The sequence below is a fragment of the Gavia stellata genome, chromosome 6, assembly GCF_030936135.1.
Source record: "Gavia stellata isolate bGavSte3 chromosome 6, bGavSte3.hap2, whole genome shotgun sequence".
In the NCBI taxonomy this organism is placed as follows: Eukaryota; Metazoa; Chordata; class Aves; order Gaviiformes; family Gaviidae; genus Gavia; species Gavia stellata.
In genome coordinates this window covers 55,701,847-55,727,009 of record NC_082599.1, presented here as the reverse complement: position 1 = coordinate 55,727,009, position 25,163 = coordinate 55,701,847, and the positions used below count along the sequence as shown (strand labels likewise).

At 41.9% G+C, this 25,163-nt stretch overlaps 1 protein-coding gene across 1 annotated transcript in view; it reads left to right on the top strand.

Annotated features, from left to right (window-relative positions):
• Positions 1–23,533, top strand: part of AMPH (amphiphysin) — a 120,961-nt gene extending 97,428 nt beyond the window's left edge. The window contains exons 15-22 of the mRNA XM_059819103.1: positions 1,558–1,590; positions 2,969–3,019; positions 5,106–5,213; positions 12,509–12,565; positions 16,623–16,772; positions 18,010–18,276; positions 20,068–20,169; positions 23,018–23,533. Of these exons, the coding sequence (XP_059675086.1) occupies positions 1,558–1,590; positions 2,969–3,019; positions 5,106–5,213; positions 12,509–12,565; positions 16,623–16,772; positions 18,010–18,276; positions 20,068–20,169; positions 23,018–23,125 (876 nt within the window). The 3' untranslated portion in view covers positions 23,126–23,533. The remainder of the gene's footprint in view (positions 1–1,557; positions 1,591–2,968; positions 3,020–5,105; positions 5,214–12,508; positions 12,566–16,622; positions 16,773–18,009; positions 18,277–20,067; positions 20,170–23,017) is intronic.
• Positions 23,534–25,163: the final 1,630 nt, after the last annotated feature.

Here is a 25,163-nt window from a genome sequence, read left to right as displayed (position 1 = left end):
GGCTGGAAGGTGGGGACAAAATAGTAGTGGACGACTGTCAAGCTATAGGAAACACTGGCGCTGAACCTGAGAGAGTCTTTAGTATCTGGGACCAGGACCGTGAAAGGACATTTGAGGATGGCTTAGACCAAACTGACAGTGGTACTGGAGAGAGTGCATCCATGGAGTGTATAAACGCGATGGCATGTGTTGACCTAGAGGTAACTGACCACACAGAAAAGGACCCTACGAATACTGGAAATGTTCTGTGTGATGCTGAATTATTCAGTGCAGAAGAGTCTGGTAGAGGAACGGAAGACAGTGGCATCAGCCTCCTCCCAAATGGTAGTGCTGCTGACGAAGGTCAAACTGCTGCTGAAAAAGAGTGGGCATCGCTGCCCGAGACAGCTGACGCTGCTCTCACAAGCTGCGGTAATCCTTGCCGAGATAACGCAGAAGACCAAGTGACAGGTAGGGTGGCAGCAGCAGTTGCTGAAGAGCATCCTAGTAGCAGTGGTGTTCCCGAAGCCTTGGAAACAGAGCCCTGGCTGGCAAACTGGGATCCAACAGTTACTAATGATTCCTGGGGGTTTTCTGATCTGTCAGACGGCCAGGCCAATGGACTGGATAATTGGCCCTTTTTCCCCAAGCAGCAAGACTCGGAGGAAGGTAACATGGAAAATGTTTGGTTAGGCATTAGTGATAGATGGTCTACACAAGACCTGGGAGGGACTGATAACAGCTGGGGAGAAGTAGGGGAGAGCACAAACAGTAACAGTCAGGAGGCACCGGTAAAACAAGGCTTGCCTGGGGAGCAGGCAGGCATTAGCAATCCTGGACCAAGCAAGGAGATAGCTAGACCCTTGGCTCTGTTTCAAATGGGAAATTCCAGAAATGCTAGCACCGAGAGTTCAACTAGTCCTAAGGACAATGAGACCAACAACTCAGATTTATCTGAAGATGAAATTGCTAACCGGAGATATGGATTGTTGTACCAGGAAATTGAGGCTGATAAAGAAGAGGTACCTACCCCAGTGTGTAGCCTAGTCTAGACAAAGAGTTCCTTAGGCCATGCATAACCTTGTCGTTTGAAAACAATCCATTTGTGTGTTTCCCACTGCCCCTCCTAAGCCCGTGCTATTCTTGTTTTGAAAAATTGCCATGCAACCGTTCATAGTGTGGTGCCCTTCAGCCGTGCGATGAAGCAGGCTGACAAAAAATGCATTTCAAAACGGTGAATGAAGCTTTGGACTGTGAAGGCACGTTGTGTCTCGCAGGTTTTTTTGGTTTATATGTATAACTTTAAATGCACCTAGTCTTTTTTTTAATTATTATTTTATAAAAATACTTAAGTCACTCTGCTTTTTGGTTTTGTTTTTGTTGTTTTCTTTAAGCCTGTGACGCCTGTTATCAAATAGCACTGTCGTCAAATTTCTTGCTGCCTTGCCCTTAATTTTATTATTTTTCTTTTTTATTAATGTCTGGCCTACATTTTTATTTTGCAAATAAAAATGTTTTGGCTCATGTTCTCATTTAGTAAACAAATGATAATTTGTTGTGATCTTCACTTCTACTTAGGCATCCAGCACAGCATTTAATGGATTTGCGCAGGTAAGAAATAAACATGTTTTGAGATTATTTTTTCCATGCTGTTAGGAAGGGGTTAGGACTGGCTGTACAATTTCAGGAAATCTGTTCTACAGATGAGCTGCACATCAATGTCATACTGACTCAAATCCAAATCTTGTCTGTTCTCAGAAATTATTCCTAGATGTTAGTAGAATGATACTAATACTCTTGGTGCTTTTGGCCTGACTGAATTTAATAGCAAAAATCTGACTACCTTAGTGGGACTGATTTTTTCCTCCTAAAGGACTGTTTTAGCTTTTTTATTGTGCTCTTCTGTGGATTTTTCTCACAATCCCCAAATCCTGTAAAGTGTGGTTTCCTCAGTTTCATATACTTTCAGTGACTCTATATATAAAATGAGTTTTATTTGTTTCTGCATCTTTATTTTCATTTAAGACATATTTTAATCTGCAAATTAAACCTAGATTATTTGTTTGCTGCTGTGCTGATGGTGAGACTCTGTGTTAGGCATCGCAGAGATACAGCGCATGAAGATACCATGTTTTTGCTTTCAAATTCCAGGGCTGTGCCAAGATCCGGAATTTCAGGTGGATAACCTGGGGCCTCACTAATTTCCAGCATCCTTTTAGAGACTGGCTCACCCACAGCACACCCTGTACACCATTTTTTAAAAGCCCCCAAAAAGGCTGAGCTTATACAAGGATGGAAATGAGTCTTCCAGTGTTTAAATTAGTAAAGTATCCAGAAGGAAGGGGCAAAGCATAAGGCTACCACCTCTAATAATTAAGGCAAAATGTTTGCCCCAAGGAAATCAAAACCTGATACCCCCACTGCAGTAGGAAAAGGATTTTACCCATCAATATTTTGCAAATGAATTGGTTCTGAATGAGTAAGATGTTGGAAACAGTCTCCATTTTTGTACTTTCTTAATGCAGGTAAACTTTTGTATCCATAATTACTATAGTTACTATTCAAATAACAGCCCAGAATCAAGAGGGTGTGAAAGCAGCTGAGAGCTAGTGTACTCCCCAGGCACAGGCACGTGTAGTCTGCAAAAAAGATTCTGAGTTTCACAACTTAGAAGTGCACTGTGCCTGAAACAAAGTCCTTGCAATTCGCATGTATTTAATGAAAGGTTTTTCACTGCCTTTAATAACATCGCACAGTTTAGAAGCATAGACTATATAATTGAAAAAGGAATGTCTTTAATATTAATAGTGCTTAACTAATAATTATTATTTATACCTATTTAGATTATCTATTTTTCATCTTATTCTATGTGAATTTACTTATGACTTTACCTGAATAAACAATTAAAAAACCCCAGGTCCATGCTAGACACCTGCAAACATCCCCTGTCAAATATTTTTGCATCATTGTTTTTCATTTCTGTGTCTAGGATACCTCCGCATTTACAGTGCAAGCAAATGAGAACGTGACAGAGCCTTTGGTAAGTGGTGGCTTTTGCTTCCTTTTTAAATGCCTGGTAAATAATTGGCACCATTTCTCCTTTGTGCAGAGATATTTTCTCCTGTTTTGTGTTTTCCATCCTCTAAATCACAAAACCTTAACCTGGAAGAGTTGGTGGGTGATATCATTGTAGTTGTAAATCTTTACTCACTGAAACAGCCTTTCACAAGGAGCGCAGAGAAAAAGGAAAGAAAACCAGGATATTCTAAGATATGTTTACTTTTCAAAGGTGTAGTCGAACTGTTCATTGCATTTAAGAAAAGACAAGAATGAGTACTATGGTCCAGTGTACAGCGAGCAGGTGATAGTATGTGGTGGCTGTTTAAATATTTCCAATATTGCTGTAGTTTTATCCACTCTCCGCATATTAATAGTAGGCAGTCTACTTCTAAGGGGTGGAGAATCTTTTTGGAAGCGATCATACTTGTGCAGTTTCTTAGTTTCTCTTACAGTCTTCAGTTTTGCCTGGGGTAAGGATGTGGAATAGCAGCATTGCTGAGTGAGTGCTATAGGTACTTAATAGCAGCAGAGTGATAGTCAATATTATTTAATGTGGCTTTTGTATAATGCCTCTGGTGGTGCTTGTGTTCATGATGGTTACTGAATATGGTGAGAGGATTTTTACTTGTAGCTGTAATGTGGTAACTAGTCTGAAGACTGCTTGTCTGCAAGTGACTTGAGTCACATCAGTGCAATCTGCGTTTTAACATGTTACCTGTGATTTTAAGCCTGAAAGTTTCTTCCAGTTTTAAACCTCAGGAAACTCATTAGTCATCTTACCCGGGATAAATCTACTTTGTGATTCTCATTTCAGTCCCATTTCTTCTTTGTGAAACTCCCTAGAGCTGGCATTAATACACTACACAGAGATTTCTGCACAGCATGGTATAACATAATGAATGTTTGCTTTTGCTGTGCCAAATCCTGAAGGTCTTGCTTAGGCAGACTTGTCTGCACCTCATTAAAAATCATTCTGCTTAAGGAATATGTGAGAAAAGAAGTGAGAGGCTATGGATTTTTTCCCCAAAAATATCATGGAGGAGAAGATTTTAGTATCTTCTCCTTTAGTAAGAATTTCATGGAAGCTTTCTCTTCATCACAGGAGACCTTCTAGCCAGCTGCCTGTTAGCAACTGCAAAGCAGCTAAATAGCTTTTGAGCTTCATATTATGCTGAGCAATTTGTTCATGGCAAATTAATCTACTGGGGTTATTTTATCTGGTTGAGTCAGCCATCTTTATAAATGGAATATGCTGTGCACAGCTTGCAGCTCTCCCCTTGTATGCATGTGTATTTGCAAGTGATGTCTTCACTGGAGATCGCTCTGTTGCTGTGAGCTCTTTTGCCACGGGACTGAAGGAGTTGCAGGGCTGGTGATAATATTTGCTAGATCCTTTTGCTAAAAAAACAAACTTAGGCCAGAATTTAAAAGGGTGGAAATCCCAATAGTGGGTTGACAAATGGATGCCTTGTAGGTGGTTGAAGAGTTCAAGAGGGAATGCATTTTAGTAAGAAACCAGGGATGATTTTCACACTGCCAGAATTCAAGTAGTCAATGGTTGCCCTTGTGTATATAAAAACTGTTTGTGTCTCTGCTAATTGCTTCTTACCTTCACTGGAGAAGGGACTATATTGTCTGGGAATAGACAGAACTAGGGAATAGGGGATAACTTTAAAAACTCATATTTGAAGCCCAGGGTTGGTACACGCGAGTGTCCGTTTCAACTCCTAGCTTTGCCATCGCTTTCTGGAGCATTTCTGAGCAAACTGAGTGCCTTTCCCCCACTTCCATCGCCCCTTTCTGTAACTCAGGAAGCTGACGCTCACTTTCCTTGCAAGGGAGGGATGTAAGACTGGCTCACTTTACATATAGAACACTGCGGATGAAAATGCCCTTTAGGTGCTGTAAGGCCAAGCACTGCCATCCTCTCCCCGGCAAAACCTGGCAAGCTTGAGCCTGAAGCAGCACTGTGCCAGGCACAGTTCCCGTTCCTTTCCTTCCTCCCCACTGTCATGTGCTCCTCAACAATTTTTCCACTGTCTACTTAAAAATCAATAAAACAAAAGCCTGAGGCCGAAGAAGCTCCACCTGGGGAACCCAAGGTCGAGGAAACCCCTGCTGCTGCCGTTGCGGAAAAGGAGGCCGTCCCTGCCGAGCCAGCAGAGCAGGCTGCGGTGAGTGACCTGTCCCCGTGCCACCTCCCGGGCCTCATCCGAGCCGCCTTTTGTCATGGTGAATGTGCCTGCTGCATTTCAGCCATCCTTTCCATTCGTCGCCATCCGTCCATGGCTGGTTTCCCCAGCGCCCGGCTGTGTCACAGCATGCCTCTCCAGCACACGTCCTGCTTTCAGCCCTAAAATGTCATTCCTCTTACGTTTGGCATTTTAGACTGAAGTTCAGCTGAGTGATTGTGGTTTCACAGATTGTTTGATTCCAGATGAACTTCAGAAGGGGAAAGAATTGATGCCATTTTTAAATGACCTTATTAGCAGTTTTCTCATTTCATCTCAAGCTGAGCTGTAAGCGCTAAGCCAATGTACATCTTGTATGGCCCTTGCTAGAGCATGCAAATATCAGAAAAAAGTAATTGTAATATAAATGTCTACAAGGCTCATGGTTTTAGAAGCCAGCTGTGAGCTGAAGAGGGAGGTCCAAGTGCCAGTTTGGAGGTTTTTACATGTCAGCATTCAGTAAACAGTGGGAGGAGAAGAAATGACAGCTCTGCAAGAAGGACAAAGCAGGGTACCCGATATCACTACAAATTAAGAGGTGGTCTGAGACAGTAGGTGTGGGTTTTTTCTGCTGACTAGCACCCCTTTTTATAACAGGTATCCTAGTGAATATCCTTTTTTTCCGGGTGAGGTTCCTCTTCTACGTACCGCTGTCAGAAGGTCTTGGAGGTGGATGATACCCGCAGGCTAAGAAACCCGGGAGGAAAAACGCATCTGGTTTTGTAGGCTGACAGTTTTCCTGCTTTCCTCGAGACAACAACATATTCAAAGTCTCTAATGAGTGTCACTGTTAGAATATGCAGATTACTACTGGAAAACTGGACAGAAAAGGGAGTTGTTTTGTGGGTTGGTTCCTCTGCCACAGAAGCCAGTGGAAGCTGTATAGCTGTGCTTTTTGACCATCAAGCCTAGTTTGGTGCTCTAAGTGTTCCCAGAAGAGCAAGGTTCAGCTTGCTGAACTGCTCTTGGCCTTGGGTGAGTCCCTGTGTATCTTCATCTGTTAAGTAGGGATGATGATACCCAATTCATCATAAAATTAGATGTTTTTCAGTAAGCATTTGATACACTGCCACATGGGAAGCAATATAAAGTAGGCTGATGTAGATGCAAATTAGCTGAAGAAAGTGGATGTAGCTGGCACCTAGAGATGTGTCAGCGCAGAGCATGGACAGAAGACTTATCAGATGTGCAGCTACCGTAGTGTCTCATGGACCTGTCTCTGGAGCTGGTCTTGTTTAACATTTTTATTAATGGCAATGGCTCGGACTCTACAAGCCTGATGGTGACATTTATCGATGACTCTGGGTTGGGTAGTGTCATTAACTTAGGGGGATAGCATTAGGCCCACTAGCTCTATCCGCCAAGGACAGGCTGGTTATCTGCTTGGCCATGTTAGACCCCTGCAAAAGCCACAGTCTGTACCATGGGATTAAAAAATGGTATCCAGCATGAACGATACAAAGAGGCTAGTTGAGCTTTAGCTGTAGCACCTGCCTAGTTATCATTCCTTCCTTACTCCCATCTTCCTAAGAGAGGAAAAATAGTTTATTGTGGAAGGAAAGGAGGGCAGTGCTGTGTGGGCTGTTCTGGAGGATTTGGGGGGGGAAAGGCAAGATAATCCCTGTCTCTGTCCAACCCTTCCAGTTGTCTGTGGACTTTTAGCAACATCACAGCTATGGAGGGAAGCAGTCTTGGTGTGATCCCCAGAACTATGTTTAGGGTTTAATTCTGATTACACTTGCAAGAATTTTGAGTAGTTATTTCATTTTTTTTAAATTCACTTTTAGTTTGGTTCCATGGTACACACTAGAGCAAGTGGCTTCGGGATAATCCTGCACCTTAAATACTGTGTTCAGTTTTGGGCCCCCCACTACAAGAAGGACATTGAGGTGCTGGAGCGTGTCCAGAGAAGGGCGACGAAGCTGGTGAGGGGTCTGGAGCACAAGTCTGATGAGGAGTGGCTGAGGGAGCTGGGGTTGTTCAGTCTGGAGAAGAGGAGGCTGAGGGGAGACCTCATCGCTCTCTACAACTGCCTGAAAGGGGGTTGCAGAGAGGTGGGTGTTGGTCTCTTCTCCCAAGTGACAAGCGACAGGACAAGAGGAAATGGCCTCAAGTTGCGCCAGGGGAGGTTTAGTTTGGATATTAGGAAAAACTTGTTCACTGAAAGGGTTGTCAGGCATTGGAACAGGCTGCCCAGGGAGGTGGTTGAGTGACCATCCCTGGAGGTATTTAAAAGACGTGTAGATGTGGCTCTTAGGGACGTGGTTTAGTGGGCATGGTGGTATTGGGCTGATGGTTGGATTTGATGATCTTATAGGTCTTTTCCAACCTTAATGATTCTGTGATCCCCTCACAATAACATAACCAAACTAAGAAATCCCCACGGTCTGTGGAGACCAGGCTCTTCCTCTCCGGTGTGTTTTCTTTTCAGTTGATATAAATCACAGTAATAACTTGTCAACTCTATAGTAAAGCAAACAATGAAATTGCCTGTCTGAGGCACATTGTTTTGTCAAACTCTTGTTCAAAATGCCTCATGTTTAGTCAGAGTAAATTTGATAGTTTGGAATAAAGAAGGAGGGAGGGAAAGTGGAGAGAGGAGGGATGGGAAATCAGTCATTGGTCTGGAGCTCTCCTCTTCCCGTGACTGAATGGCAGGGAGTAACGTGGAAGAACGGATATTAATGACGCTAAAAAGGCTGTTTCTAGATGGTTTTATTTTTATTATCTGTAAGAATTTAATGAATAAAGAAATTGTAAAAGTAGTTCACCATTTTTCTAAAGGAAGCCAGCTCCTTTTTGCCTCACACTAAGACAAAGCAATGCTCTGAAGCCTCTTGCAGGTCTTAAGCGCTAATTAAATGACAGGCTGTGGCTGCAGCATCACGCATCTGCTCATCGGCCGGCACGACCTTTTCAGGTGATCCGTTTTGGTGCCTGACTGTCCGTGAGGAGTTCTGGGTCCATAGTCTGTCGGCAGCTGCTCTAGCCAAGGCATAGGACTGCAGAGCTTTTGGGAGAGAGGCAAGAGCCAGGCAATTTAAGAGCAATCCAGGAGGAAGACCGTAGACATTAAATAGAAGTTAAACAGTTTTGATTAGGTTTGTGCTTGGTTTTTTGTTGTTTTTTGAATATGAATTTGTCCTTGCTAATTTGGGAAAATAAGCTAAAAGTGTTGATTTTAAAAATGTCCGAATTGGAGTCATTCTGCATTTGGCTCTGAGGGGTTGTTATGTCAGGAAGGGCTTTCCTTTCTCTTGCTAAGAAGAGTTTTGAAGATTAGGATTAATGACAAGTATGATCAAAGCTAAGGAAAAGTACATGGAGTTGCAAAAGATGAAAACATGTCATTTCTCGACAGCAGTTCTGCATTCGTTTGCTTTATGAGTGACAGCATACTTTAAAAGTGGAGTTGTAAAATATTGATAGATACTTTCTTATTGAGAATCTTTTATCGAGTTTAGTAACTTCCAGTTTGGAGTGACAGCCACTAATCAGTTTAATTTTTCTTTGGTAAATTTCCTGTCACATCCCATTGATCCAGAAAATTTATGGCATACATTCTTCATTGTAGGAGCTTTGCAGTAAACTTTCTGGTAGGGTTTTCATTTATTTAAATTAGCGAGAGAATGGTCCAGGGGATAGGCTACCACTTGCCGCTCAGGGAGTTTTGGATTCGGTTGCTTGCTGTTTCATCATCTGCCTGAACAAGATTGCTAAGACTTCATTACAAGAGCTCATCAGAATTGCTGCCTGGGATCTCATTACATATTTTTGTCTTTGTCCTTCAGGTCTCAAATGCCATAGATCAAATGACGTTTTTAACTAGTAGCTGTCAATGGTTGATCCTTTTTGGGGAGAGGATAAAATGTTTGGTAATTAAAGGGACAGAATGACCATATGCACCAACAGAAGCGAAGTTAACCATGGTAAAAAGTCCTTGCATAGACTTCCGCACACCGAAACAGTTGTTTCCCTATTTCCATAGCATCCCCAAAGGCAGCTGTAAAATCCAAAGTGTGGAGGAATGGCTTAGTAACAAGGGACACAATCTGATTCCCATGAGCAACCCAGTCTCTGATGAGGGGGAAGGCTCAGAGGAAACCGTTAACGGTCCTTGAAAGCCTGTTGTGATAAGAGACAGTGGAATGGTAAACAAGAAGAAGGAGCTACATCCACGAAGAGGAGAAGTGCTCTTGTGCGTGCACAAGAGCACTGTACCAATCACACTCACCGCCCTGGCGCGTGAACAGAGGCTGTAAGCCAATTATACAACTGTTGCGGACGCGTGTTCTTGGCATCTGTCTATATATACTCTGTAAGCTTGAATAAAGGGGAGAACGACTATACTCATACTGAGATTCCATTGTTACCCCAGGTCCGTCTCCCACTCCAACACCAAAGGATACAGTCCAAAGGATATAATGCATTAACTGCTGATTTATTTCTTTTTCAAATAATACTACCCCTCTCACCACATCAATTTTTCACATTCAAACAAAGATGACATGAGGACATTATAATAAAGTGAAAGCTTATGAGATTGTGTTATTTCCCTTTCTTCTTCTCCTACATGTGAGACATAGCGCTTGGAGTTGAGAGCACTGCTCAGAGATCAGCTTTTTGACTTCCGTTACGCTCATTAGCTTGGAAAGAGCCTTTCAGTGCTTTGGGTCTGATGCCTGCCTGGACTCTGATGTTCTCCCATTAAAGCAGTCAGACACTCAGCTAAATACTGTGGTTTTCAAAGCTGTGTATAAGCATATATGAACTTACCTCCTGATAAGCTCTTTGCAGGCACTGAGCAAGTAGAGCAGAGGCCGGGAAACAGCCTGCAGCTTTGAGGGTATCTAATCATGGTTGAATCCCACTGTAGGTACAATTTACAGTGCCCAAATGGCGGAGCACGTCATTTGGGAGAGCAATGCAATGGTCAACTGTGTCCAAATTCCGAGTGCGCAGCTACGTGCAGGTGCAAAGTTGGAGCATGAGGCCATTAAAAATACATGGCTCTCGTATACGGGAGAGAACTGATGTAGAATAGCATCATTCTGTTGAAGCCTGCAGAAGCAGATTTTTCTCTGACTATGGAACCAGGCTGTTACTTTACTCAGATATTATTTCAGTCATCCTTTTTACTAGGCTTTCATGCCTTAAAAATGGTACAGTTCATGCTGCTGTGCCTCTCTTCTCAAACCCCACCATCCACAAAATCCCAACTTCCAGTTAATCAAAAAAACCAAAAGCAAAATGCTACTAATTTGACTAGTGCACGATAGTCAAATTAGCTTTGGGGAACAAGGGGAGCTCTCCTTACTTTTCCCTTTCGCACCAAAACTGTGCTTTCAGCTAGCCTGGAAAACAGTCTTCATTTAAAAATATGTATATGCATATATTAGATTCTTCTGCAAAGAGGCCCAAAGCTGGGCTGATGGGATTCTTACCAGCGAATATTGCCAGTGTATTTATTAAGAGAAGGGCAGAGGCTGGCTCGTTCCTGATGATAAAGTGCAGGATGATGCTCATTTCTGAAGGCAAATTGACATGTAAGTACAGCTGAACGCAGAAATTCAGCATTTTTTAATAGTAAAAGCAGGGAGGGCATCTATCTGCCGACTTGCAGGTGGACATAAAGCTTTTATGGGCAATAGAAACATTTGCGTACATCTCTTCTGTAAAAAAAAAAAAGGGCGACTTCTGTGTGCATGCGTGCATCGCTAGAATAAGAAATAATTATATTTTGCTCTTGATATTTGTTTTTTCTATTTAAGACCCTCTACAGTCTCCTCAAACTAACGGTAAAATCGAGGACTCCATGGCAGAGGCTTGACAGCTTCAAAAAAAACCCAAAAAAACCAAAAAAACAAAAAAACCCATGAAAGAAAAGGTTATATAATACTGTAATTTTAACAGGATAAAGCTGTGAGAGGTTTCTATGGTAACACCGCTGTCAGCAGCTGCCTTGCCCTGGCATCTGGACATGTTTGGGGCTTATGAGGTGACTGCAGGCAATACTAGAAGATTAGATTAGAAAAAACATGAGTGATATGAAGTTTGGATATAACTCAGCATCCTTTTATTAAAAAAGAAACATGCAACCATTTCAGCTGAAACTTGTAGAAATTTCGGAGTGACAGCTGCGGGCGTGCGAAGGCAGTTAGCTGGAGCCGGAGTACTTGAGGTGTCCTCGTTTCTGACTGCTGAAGCGGACGGTCCAGTCTACCATGCCCTCACACAGGTTTGCATAGCTTGTCTTCACCCTCACAGCTCTTTTGAAAAACCTGACCTAGCTGTGTTTGCAAAGCAGCCTCAAAATTTATTAGCAAAGTGGATTTCCATAACGGGGCTTTGATTTGCTTTTCCTCAGCAGAGCGTCTTTAGAAATAGCCTGTGTCTGCAGGGAGTCAAACCTGAACAGAAAAGAAGCACTTCCAACTGTTCCAAACCAGCCCTGAATTTTAGCAATTTTGGCTGTTGACCTTCTGTAGAAAAGGACCTAGTGTTAGATGGCAGCTCTGCTGTAAAAAGTACTCTTTGGGGGGAACCCATTAAGTTCAGTGCATTCCATCCCTCAAACACCTAAAGGGGTGTCAGTTGTGGAAAACCACTGACACGTCTAATTTTTTAAATGTCAGGCACCTGCTGCTTGTGCCACTGAATATGGACCTAGGGAAAGGTGGTTCTGCAAAAAAATGATGGACTTTGTGAGCCACCTCTTTTGAACAGCCCCTTTAAATGAGCTGCAGTCCAACATTGAGTGGAAGAAGTAAGTGTTTTAGAAAGTTTATCTTGAAATGCTGGTGAGTTGCAGGGGCAGCAGCAGGTTATAATGGGAACAGTTTGAGTCTTGGATGGGAGAAATCTGAGCTTGCTGGAAACTGCAAGGTCACCAGTGTTGTGGGTTGTTGCTTACTAAAATATTCTTCAAAGCTGGTGCTATTATGAGAATACTGATAATACAAGTAAATAAAACTGTCCTTAGCACTTACAGTGTGATGATGATGACATATGTAAAAGGTTTTATTTGTTGGGTTTTAGCCTATAACTACTTTTATTTCAGATTATACGTGGCAGCAAACGTCTTTCTGCTTGCTATGTACTATCCCATTTAGTTCCAGCCATTCATTTCATTGCATCCCATACATGCCGTGCTTCCATTAAGCTTGATTAATACCAATTTCTCTGCAGCCATTTGCTCAGCATGAGTAAGCTGATGACCATATTTCCTCTTTATACAGGACAGTGTCGAGGCAGGGGATAAGGAGACAACTGGAGTTGCTGAGAAAGAAAGCGAGGTACATATGAACAGCCTCAAGAGTGTGCTTATGCTTTAATATCTTCAAGGGAATCGTGGCAAAAAATACATTTGTCATTTGTATGTCATCAATATGCGGGCTGATACGATGCAACGGTGACCTAGCTGCGGTATCTATTCTAACACTGCACAGATATATCTATGTCTGCGGTATATATTCTAACACCGGAGCACCTCTCATTCAATGCAGGACCTGGCTGTTGCAGCAGTATAGAGTGATAAATATCTCAGGGCAGCAAACAAAGCAGCTCCATGGTAGAAGGAGCTATAATGCTGTTTCTATTGACATTTGGAAATATGTTGTGTAGATTCCCAGTAGCTTTTACACTTTCCATAAATTTGTTTGCCTAGCCTTCTTGCAAACATGTTTATAAAAAGAAAAAACCTTTGATTAATCATTTATTTTTCCTAGCATCGTATGCCCTGAACTAAACCAGATATTTGAAGATAATCATGTTACGAGTTTGTTTGCTAAAGCAGAAATCTGGCATCAAGTCAGGTACAGTTAAAATCAAATTACAAAGCAACTGAAAAGCTCAATGACATACTTTAAGCTGTGCATGTGTGGACTCGAAGGATTGTATTTTGCTTATATTTATTCAGAGGTGATAAAACTACTTACCCTGAATCCTTCTGTACTAAAGTGAAACTATAATGTGTTCAAACGTGCACAGAGAGCAGCACAAGAGGAATGGCTGCATATTAAATGCAGGGATAGAGGTAGGGACTGAGAAAGAGACTGTAACTCCTAGTTATTAATCACTTAAGATTTGTATCTTGAGGTGCTGACAGCCTCCTTTTTTGTCGTTGTTCATTTTGGTGCCACAGTGTATAGAAAAAGATCATGAACTGGTCTCCATTCACTTTAGTTTCAGAACATGGTAAGTCCAGCTGTCCAAGCTTGGGTTTGTTACCCTGCTGTAAAACAGCATTAGCTCTGCTAGAGTCAAGGATCTATCTGTGGCTCCGGGGTATCCCAGTGTGTGTCACTGGGAAGTGAGTCTGGGACTCACTGGTGCCATACTTCTCACCAGTGCTGCCACATCTGCATAGAAATCAGTGGAATTACACTAGCAAGAAAATACAGGACAGGAGTGGTAGATCAAGCCCAGCTTGCTGTTGACACAGTGCAAGAGAGTGTTGCGTTGCTTCTCTAGTCTTGGCTTGTCACTCCCAACGAGTCTGGTCCAAGAAGAAACATGCAAGAAATTTCTCACTGTCCTGTGAGCACCAAGGCTTAGTCTTTGAAATCTTCCCTCTTTTTTCTAATACCACTTGTCCTTATAAAGTTGAGGTCTCTTATCTGGTGAGTTTGACCCTGTGTTCTGTTCAAAATAGCAGTATTACTGTATGCAGAAGAGCTGCCATGAGAGATCAAGCTATTTGCCAAGCTGGTATCTGGCCTCCAGTGGAGGGTGGTCCCTTTGGTACTGTAACTTGCATAACAAATTTTTCAGTACTACCCCAAAAGTCTTCCAAGACGTTGCAAGCAATTGATGTATTCCCCAAAGCATGAGGATTAGTTCTTGCTTAACTGCAATTATAACCAACTGTCATAAAAATTACCCAGTTCCTTTCTAAATCCAGCCGTAGGGTGAGATCTTCAGCTCTGGAAGACTAGCATAGCTCAGGGAGCTCCTCCAGCAGACCCCCAGCAGCAGGCTCAGCAGCCCTCCTTCTCCTCTCTCTGGGCTCGTTCTTGCTGCTGCCGAATCTGGCGTTGTGGTGAGCTGACCACGGTGTTAATGAGGAGAGTGCAACCCTGTGAATTGGCTGCATCCCGGGTGAAGACGCATTCACTTCTGCTGCAATTAAAACATTCAAGTGGTTCTTCTCTCACAGCCCTCATTATGCTGGATGATCCTTTATTTGTCCCCTGTGTGCTTGGTATAATGGGACAATTGTCCAAATTTCAATAATACAGCTAAAGATAGCTAATTTGGAATACTAGACTGTTATTAGACTAATATTATTGATGACCTATGGAAAAGAGGTTTGTAGGATTGGTTTTCAATATGTAGTAAGGTAATACAGCTGGGTGTGAATTCAGTGGGATGACTCTCCCTCTTTTTTTTTTAATTTTCTGTGCTTATCAAATATATTTGAGGGTGATAGTGAGGTTCATTCTGCGCTACCTCACATGCGTTTTTGTAAAAGCTTTTTTTAGCCATCTAGCTTGCATTGGTTTTGTTCTCTAAGACACAAGAACAAATGATTACACAGTTGTGAGCTGTGGTATACATTCAGTGACTCAGGGCTACAGGCTGTGAGAGCATCACCCTTTCAGTGCAGGGCACTGAGAGCTGATCCATGTAAATTAGTATTCTCCTCCTTAGTGAAATTAAATGGGCTATACAAATCCAATAGATACTAAAGAACTGTTGATCCTAATCACAACAGACAGCAAGATCAATTTCTGTAGCATGCTGTTAGAAGCACATGGTATAAAATCAATCTGATATGCACTCTGTTCCCCCTCTTTCCTACTAGCCTCTTCCAGTGCTTTTACACTCGTCTTTTATTTGAATATCTTCTTGGGTCAAGGCTGCTAAAATTGGTAATAGTATGAGTGGCAGGCTTGTGTGCCTTACAAGTCACAGGAGAGGATGTCAACATCTTTGTGTCTTTTGACATCACTTATTTTTACGATACGGCATCCTTTGTCAGTCACATTTTCAATTTCAACTAAAGGTTCTCCAGTGATTTCTACAAGACCCTATAGTATTTTCTGCCTTCAAGGACTCCAGAAGAATTTCTTTATCCCATCAATTAATAGCAGCGAATAGGAGTAGTGCTGAATATTACATATTGCTAAAAACAATTCCTGAAGAGTGCCTGTGAAAAACTGCAGGTAGTTCAAGTTGAGTTCAGGTAGCAGAGTTAGCCTCATCCGTGGAGGAAAGATCAAACTGAGGAAACAAAGAGTATCAGGCTGTTAACTGGAGATCAGATATATTTCTGCTAACTGTAGCTTGGCATTGGTACCTAGAAAACAATTTTTCTTCAGTGTTTTTACTTTATCCTGGTGCTATCTGCCATAGGTTAAAAATTCCATGTTGAAGCTAATTGGACTAACAGAATGAGTTTTGTCATTTACCTTCAGCCCTCCAAACCTTCAGATTAATCCACTGTAAGTATATATCCAATATGCTACTGTAAGCATATAGCAGTATATAGCAGTACAAATATTAGGGTAATAGATTACAGCAACAATCTCTGCTGGATGAAGAATTCAACATTGATCTATAGGCAGGTACTTTTCTATCCACCTTTCAAGAACTGGAACAAAACACGCATTAACTTTTCAACATGGACTGATCACAAATGGTTTAGTCATATCCAGACTGAATGGGCTTTTATGTATGTTTCTTCTTTTTAATACTGCCCTAGCTATAGATCTTTGTGGTTAAATGTTTTTCTGATACCTGATGGAATCTGAAGATTTCTGATCTTCATCTAGCTCTAGAATATATTTGCTCACTGATATAGCCCCATTTTGCAAGGCTCTCTATTAGAAAGGCGTGTGTAATTAAGGCAACATTTTTGAAGCCAGCCCAGGTCTAGAGGTAAGTGATTGTAGCTGGAGAAGGCTTGGAACCTCTTCCCACGAGCAGACTCCACTAGCAGGGTCCTGTGGACCCCTGGACAGCTTGCAAGCTCCTTCTCCTCAGCAGAAACCTGTGGTGAATTTCTTCCACAATACAGCTTGAAGGCAAGAGAAGGACAAAATACTAGAGCCTTGGCAAACTGTTACTCCACCAGTAACACCTGAGGACTCTGCTAAATAATGTCTCTCTCCCACCCGTTAATCATCTCCACCGTGCAAGCTTACCCCTACACTCCCGGCGCCGTCCATCAGGGCAGGACGGCAGCCGCCGGTGCTACTCTCCCCCACAAATCAGGAGAAACCCCAGTGAAACCAAGGCCATGGGTTGGCACCACCCAGGGTGGTCACAGAGCAGAAGTTGGTCCATGGTCTCTCCAGCAGATACCCAGAACTGATATCCTGAAAGGTCCCTCCCTCCTGTTGTTTGTAGGGGGTACCTGTCACCGAGGGGGCTGCGGCAGCGGAAGACGGTGCGGCTGTGGCGGCAGGAGCTGGTGACGGTGCTGCTACCACTGAGCAGGAGGGTGTTGCTGAAGGTGACAAAGCTCAGGGAGAAGAAGAGGAGTCTGATGTGTCTCAGGTAACTCAAGTCGGTGCGCAGGAGCGTGTGTTAGGGGAATCGGGACAGACCCAGCAGCCCGAGAGTCAAAGCTGCTGCACCTCTGTGCCCCCAGGTCCAAGCAGCAGCAAGAGTGAGGCTCTCCTGGGATAGCCCTGGGAGGGTCCCACCCAAGGGTGTCCCTTCTTCTGAGTCCTTCATTTGGATTGTGTCTGCCTCTGTGCCCCTGTGCTCCCCTGGGCTCGAGGAGATGGGACTTGATGGGCTGATGGCTCCTGTGATGGGCATGGGAGCAGCAAGGGCAGGGTATTGTTGGGGCTCCCCCTCTTGCTGTCATCTGTCTGCGCTCCTCTGTGGAGATGAGCTTTATCACATAACCTAACAGGGCTTTCCGGAGAAATAGGCAGAGAAAGTAGTGGAATTTTCTTGTCTCCTGGAACCATGTCCTATCAATAGCATTACTTCGTTTTGTGTAAATCACGGTGGTCAAGCTATGTATCTGCATCTGGCCTGCTGCCTTTGCTGCTGCGACCTTAGAGGAGCTGGGGAACAGCTACTAGAGCAGACCCTGCAGCTGGGCAGGCAGTCGCCACCACCCGTTGTATTTCTTCTGTGCACCAAAATAGGATGGTCTGGCAAAGGATCGGTGAACGTGTTCTTTTCAGGTTGGATACTCCAAGTTTCATTAAATGCTTTTTGTCCTAGGCTTCATTATTGGTCAGATGCTACCTACTTAGCTTTTTGCTTTCTCTGCTTCCAGTTACATTGCTGTAAATAAGGAAAAATACCCTCAATCAGTCAAAGAAATAGGTCATGTTTCCTTCTTTCATCACCTTTACACCACTATTACCCTGCTGAGTTGAATTCCCAAAGAAATATAGGACAGTTATTCCTGGAACTTGTGGCTTTACCCAGACCCACCCAAAGCAAAGAGCAGGGTGGAGGAGAAAGGTCTGTTAATTTCCATGCACACTGAAAATGAAACCCATAATACCTGCAGAGCATTTTTATTATTTACTGCAATAATTTGTGGTAATATAGAAAGTAGACTTAGGAGGACTAAGAGGAAGTGATTACTCCTTTACATTCTTGCACAGTACCATTTTCTGTCTTAATATAAGAATCCACTGTGGAGAAGAAACAAATCCCCGTTCCCATATTTGCCCTGCGCAATAAACAAACAGTTGTGTTTTCCTGCTTGAAATAAAGTACAAAATACTCTTACGGTGCTTTTGTGGTTTGTTTTTTTTTTCCCCAGGAAAAGGTCAGCAGCATCCCTTCAGTAGTAATAGAGCCAGCATCAAACAACGAGGGGGAGGGAGAAGAACACGAAGTCGTCGTGAACGAGTCCAAAGATGCCGCAGCAGAAGTGAGCACTCAGGGCACTGACACTTCTCCCAGTGAAACTTCCCAAGTTGGAAGTGAGCAGAAACCCACTGAAGAAATGCAGGCTGCACCTTCTCAAGATCAGCCTGTTCCAGCAGAAGACGCAGCTTCTGCCATGCCGCCTGGCTTTCTCTTTAAGGTCTGCTTCTTCATTCTTCTTTTAGACATCCCTTCAGATCTAGCTTCTGGGAATGGGTCTGTCTGCGCAGGCAGCGTGATGATTTCTTGAGGCCAAAGGACGCTAAGTGTAACAGCCAGACACATGCACGCACAAATACGCATAAACACAACTTTAACGTTGTGTTGTTGCTTCATACATGAAGTCTGAGAAGATACATTCTCTGCACACTGTTGTTGCTGTGCAAATCCTTACATAGCTGTAACACTCACTGAAGTACAAGAACGCTTTCATCTCACCAAATTACTACTGACAATTAATATATCGAGTAAAACTGCACTGCTACAGAGTTAGTCAGCAATATTATATGATATATGCTAACGATATATCTGATATACTAACAATATATTTGATCTTTAAGATCCCTTCCAACCCAAACCATTCTGTGATTCTGTGAATATTTAAAAATGGCTTTTTTCTGGCCTGAAAATCTATAGTGGAAGTTTTGGTTCTATTGAAACCCATGGGACTTCTACAATTCATGGTAATGAAGCTAAAATGTCATTCTGTGACTTCAGTAATATTATAGTTATAAACTGTTAGGGTAATCAAACAGAAAAGTTTAATGAGGCGTAAGAGAAATTCTCTCCTTGGCTGGCAAGACCCATAGGGTTTCCTGGTTCACAAGGTTCTTTGATAATGCTTCTCACTGCAGAATCACTGAGCAGCAGAAAAGCTCCTTGAGGATGGATGAACTTTACAAGCTTCCTATTATAATTTTCATAGTTCAGACTAATTAGTCCCCTAGCACTCCATAAGTATGCCATTCTTCTTGGTCTATTCTCATTGCTCAATATTTTCAGCAAACTTTGAGAATAACGTTAAGGTGAGGGTGAACAGTATTGTGCAACTCTGACTCAGACATGCTGACAGAGATCATCTTTTGTTTTTCATCACACTCTCTTGGGGCAGACATAAATAAGGAGAAGCAGAATATATGCCTGCCATCTGGTTCGTGATGCCATTTTCTTCCATTATTGCAGAGTTACCGTGGAACTGGCTGTGCCTTGAGCAAATTAGAATAGCAGATCTCTTAAGGAGGTAGAACCATTTGGTTAAAATGGTCTGTTCATGACAGCATGCTGATCCTGCCAATGTTTTCATAATCGCCCCTTTGAAAGACAGGTATTTTTGACATGTCCATCTGCCAGTAAATGGGAGCTCTTTCCAGGGCAGACGTAAAGTAGGGTTACCATTACTTGCCTCTTTGATCACCCATTAAAATCAGTGCTGTACGTCCCACTTGAATTTCCATGGATGTTTACTGAAAGAATAGTATCAGTGGCTACAAGAGGATGAATGCGAATCTGTAATATCAGTTCCTGGGAGTCTTTCCCAGGTTTATTTGGAAAATTCTGCTGTCCCTCTCTCAGATCTCGTAATGACAGTGGGGAATGAAAGCAAATTCCTTACACAGAAGAAGTAAGGGTGGCAGGACTTGCCTGAGAGGCGGGACGTGTGGGGTGTTGCAGTGTCATCTGTCCTCGAGATCCTGTGACCTTGAGAAAGGATCTTAGGTTTCCTTCGGTAGTTTCAGGAAGACTTACTTAAGCTGTCCCCGCTTCCAAGGATATGAACAGAAAACTTTGACATGAATCGATGTCAACATTAACGATTTGAATGTACCTACCTATAGCCATATGTTTGCATAAAGAAGGCACATTCTTCTTTTTTTTTGCAGTAAAGATTTAACAGAGAATTTTGTTGAGAAAATGTCTCCATTTAGATTATGTTTGGTGTTATTTTCTTCAGGTTGAAGTTCTACACGATTTCGAGGCAGCTAACAGTGATGAGCTTAATTTAAAACGAGGAGATATTGTACTAGTAATTCCTTCTGAGACCACAGCTGATCAGGTAAAAACATGTGGTTCTTTTTTTTGTTGACATTTTTCTTTGTTTCATTTTATTTCTCACAGATTATAGTTAATGGGAAATGTGTATTCAAAATGTCATTACTGTTAGAAAACATCAAGATTCTGATTTTGTCTTTGTAATTGGTTCCATTTGAGGCTAAATGCCACAGTTGCTGAAGTCCAGGATATATGCTACTAACAGGATCTGCCCTCAGCATATTTTCTAGGGCTTTTTTTATGTTACTTTGTAGTGGATTTTATACAGGCACACATGCACACAAAGACTTAATATGAAAGATTAATTACAAATTGTGCATTATGTTGCTATGTATCATCTTGTCTTAACATTGCAGCAGAACTGATTACATGGTCCCTTGATGTTTAGAGCTTTTACGTGTGGATTTGGAGAAATAATACATACTCACCCACAGAGAGAGCACTGAGACTGCACACAAATTGTGGTGTCCTACAGCCAAAATGTATGGAGGCGCTGCTATGTGTGCTGCATGCCTCTAAAACTAACTCTGCCCTCTGGAAGCCTGAACCTGAATTAAACAACAGTTCAATTTCATTTAAGACATCTAATTTTGTTTTAACAATGTGTTTAAGGTGAATTTTTAAACAATTCTATTCCATGTGTTAAACTGAATTGCAGTGAAGTGAATTGATTTTTGGCCACTGCTTTAAAAGAGAAGAGCGTACTGTATGCTGTTGGCACCAGCTGCTTCGCTGGGCATCTGTTAGTGCCAGTAGTGCTGGTGAAATGTCTCCTGTTGATTTGGGGGCTGTGAGAGGTGGGGGACCCGATCCTGCCTAGGGAGGTAGCTAAGAGCACTGCTCTGAAGGAAGGCTATTTCTTAAAATGGGTCTAAATACTAATGCCCTAAGCACATGTGAGTGCTGGGGGCTGTATTTGAAATTGTTTCGATGGTTGGTGCTGTCCACATGTAGGTGATAACCAGTGTTCATCATCTCAGCTGAGTTTTCTTTTAATACAAGAGACAAGTAATTGTTTTTTGTGTTTGGTCGGGGCTTTTTTTCAGAATAAAAGATTTCTCTTTCAGCAGGGCACTTTGCTCTTTTTATAGGGTAAGATTCTGTTATCCTTACTCAAATTATGCTGCATCTTACCTCATGGGCAGTTCAGCTGATTCATTATCAGCATTTGCAGAATAGGACACTGCTGTAAGGATAGCAAAATCTGCTCTCTGCCTTCAGTCTGTTTTTCTTGGATGTTACGTATTAAATATGCTTAATCTTCACTTGGTGAATCCATGAAGTATATTCTCTTGTGGTGTGCATCGAAATTCCATTAGCATTAATTGGAGTAAATTGTGTGCAATGATGGAGAAAATAAATCTTTATGTATTCGTGTTTCTGAAATCATTCTGGTCATATCTTTATTACTCAGTACATATTTGCCCTTCATGTTTAGTTTTAGCATCACCATAAAGCTTAATCTTTTTGTCTTTTGCCAGGTACTTTGTTGATTTATATAGAGTCTTTTTATCTTGCTTATTCTTTATTCTCCTTCAAATTGACCTGTCTAAAACCATAATTCTAATATAGCTGGTAACATCAGCCTGTGTTCCCCATTTGAAGCAAACTGGTCCCACCCAGGGGCTTCAATTTTTCCATTAGTCTTGAGTGGAAGTTATTATCCAGTAAAACTGTTAATTCCTTCATACAGTCTACTCTGCCTGTGCTAGAAAGTGGTAGTTCCTCTCTCCTTTCTCTCTGATATTCCACGCACTTCAAAAATGTGTCCCCAGTTGCACATACCCAGCCAATGCCATACATAAGCTGTATCTGCTTTAACGATGCTTATTTTGGGGCAGAGAGCCAGTACACCACCACGTGCAGCCATACAATCATGACTTGGTGTTGTATGTGAAGATCTGTTCATATTACTCTATCTCCTTGTGTACTCTCTGTGCAATCATAATATGGCAGCATTAGAAATTCCCTGTTCATCGTGGCTTTGCTCTGGCTCCTGTTCTGAAAAGGAACAAAGCACAGCGTCAGTGAGATGAGAACAGGTTGATCGTTTTAAAAAAATACTGAACTTGTGGCATTGTGGGACATGGTTTAATGGGCATGGTGGGTTGGGTGATGGTTGGGCTTGATGATCGTACAGGTCTTTTCCAACCTTAGTGATTCTGTGAATTGATTTTATTCCAGGTAGAATTGATAGCACTTAAGAGAACCCACAACTTTCCAATAAGAAATCTCTCTTTTGATTGCTTGGGCTGCGGGTTTGGTTTGCAATTTTGCATGTCAAATTCTGGTTTAGGTTTCCAGGAGTTTTTTAAAATATAGTTGAATATCAACTAAGTTTGAGTTTCTAGAGGTAGTAACTCCAGAGGATGCAAGAACTGTTATTCCTTCTGACTGCTGATACATGAATGAGAGAAAAGAACTCCCAGGAAAAAAAAATTCAGATTGAAAACTATTTTTTCTCCCATCTATGGTGTTGTGTAATGTTTCTGGCCCACTGCTATGCTCTTACTGCACAAGTGCACCACTATTATTGTGGGAACTTTGAAAAAGTTTCAACAGAGATTTGCACAAATGCAGATCTGGTATAATACTGGATGACCTGGAAGAACTGATTATCCAGGTTTGAGTTCAGCTAGGGGTTAGATGGGCTAAAGGACATACAGTATGCTCACAGTCACTCAGTCTCACAAAACTGTGGTCTGGCAGAACAAAGAAAAAAATCGGAGGCTGCTTTTTAACCAAAGCACCAAATCTTTTAGCAGTGTGACTCTGAAACGCCTTCAGGTCTGAAGCTTGTAGCAAGGAAGGGGGGAGACGTGAAGTTTAAGGGACTGTCTTTTTCCTTGCAGGAGGCTGGCTGGTTGACAGGCATTAAGGAATCCGAGTGGCTTCAGTACAGAGATGCAAATAGTTACAAAGGACTTTTCCCAGAGAACTTCACACGCCATCTGGAGTAGTTCTCTGCTCAGGCGGACGAACGTGGTACGAAGCTCAGTCAGTAGGTTTTTAACCTCTTTGAAACACAGGAGCCCACCTTTTTGTAGTTTAAGCTGTTAATGGTTTACAGACTGGTGCCAGACAAAGCTTGTTGAAACATATCAAAATGAGCATGAATGCAAACAGTTAAGCTAGCAATTTCTGAAGCAGTACATGAAAAAAAAAATCAAATAAAAAAGAAATGTCTTCTTTGTTCACACGTACGTGGCAACAGGTTTGTTTGTGCTTTGTCAGAGCTATGGTGATCCTGTATTTGGTCCTTTCCCATGAAATCTGAAATTAGCCTCCTCAATACCAAAACCTTAACTTCTCTGCACTAAGTGTATTGTATTGAGTTGCACTGCAGAAGATTTAATTAGTTATCCTGTAGTAATGAGGTCAAACTATTATAAGTTTCATGTGTTTAAAAAAATAATTAACTGCTGCAACGTTTTTCAATGTTATTTTTGGACATGCATAATATATATACACACAAGAACTTATATGTGTATATATAAGTGCATATGATATATATGCATTTTCACAATTTCATCGTAGTTCTTTGACTGTGTAGTACCATCAGTACATGCATTGCTCTTTCACTGTCTGGCATTACAGGAAACGGTTTTGTTCCAAAGCAAAACTAGCTGCTCCATTGCCAAAACATGATACAGTATCTGTGTTTGTAATGTGAAATTGTCATTCTGAGATGATGAATAACATTACGTTCAAAGCTGCTAAACCTTTGAGAAGGCATGGCTCGGTCTCCCCTTCCAGCTGCAGTAGTTACAATGAGACAGTCTGGAGGGGGAGCTGTTACGATGCTAATCTATACTTTTTTATTTAATTGGCTGAATAAAAAAAAAAAAAGAAACAGAACTAATCTCTGAGAATAAATAAACACAATATATTTTCACTATATGTATTTATGCAGCGTACCTTCACAGATCCTTTTAAAATAAGATATATAATGTATCCTGTATCAAAAAGTCATCTGTAACTTATGTTTTCCAGTGCTGTGTCATTAAAAATAAACCTTTGATTCAGAGAAGCTGTTTCATCTGTGGTGCTTTTAAAGTTTTCTAACACTGAAGTTCGTATAGCTTGTATGTTGTATTAGAGAATCCAATCTTAATTTAATACCTCTTTCTCCAAAGAAACCCGGCGTAACAGGTGCACCATCTAAATCCTTGTTCTCAACTCTAGTCGTGGCCAGAGCTCCAAAAGGTCTGAACCCCAGCTCAGCACATCTCTTAGCTGCTCCTCCTGTTCCAGACTCTGACCCCCAGCTAATACCTGTCCACAAGCACCAAGGGAGCTTGTCTGTGTTGACCATCACTCAGCTGAAGATTGCTACCTCTTAGTAATTTTTCCCTTGTCCATTTATTTTTTGTGGAAAGAAAGTTCTCCGTGAATCTGCTCTATTGTGTTTGCTGATGCATGGAAGCTGCAAATATTTAGGAACGTCTATATTTTGCTAGCAATTCAGTTATTTTTCATGATTTTTTGGTTGGGGGCTCGTTTTGTGTGCAAATGGTATCTGTTTCCACTCTATTTCTAATTTGTCAGATTTCATTTGAAAAAACAGATTTTTTTGTTCACTGGAAGAGGAGGAAAGTTGGTTTCTCTCTGTTTTTCAGAATGCAGTAGCTTTCAAAAGCAAGCCTAATGATAGCTGTGTTTTGTGAAGAAGCTGAATGGCTCCACTATGATAGCTGGGATTTGGGCTTTCAAATGTCACAATGAGCAATCAGAGCCTAAGGAGGTTGCAAGAAAGCTCTTTGGTTTTGTGTTCATTCCTTTAACAGGTTTGGTGGCCAGTAGTGATCCAGGGCCAAGAATCTCACCAGGGAAACAACTTTCTTTTGGTTTTGGTGTGTTACAATAAATTCCAGACTCCAGTGCACCACTTTGAGGTGTCATAATAACCTATTATACCTGATTTATGGTGAGACTCTGATGACCTCCAGGCCGGTTTCCTGCTTAACTACATCTCAACACTTGCATTTCAGTAATAGC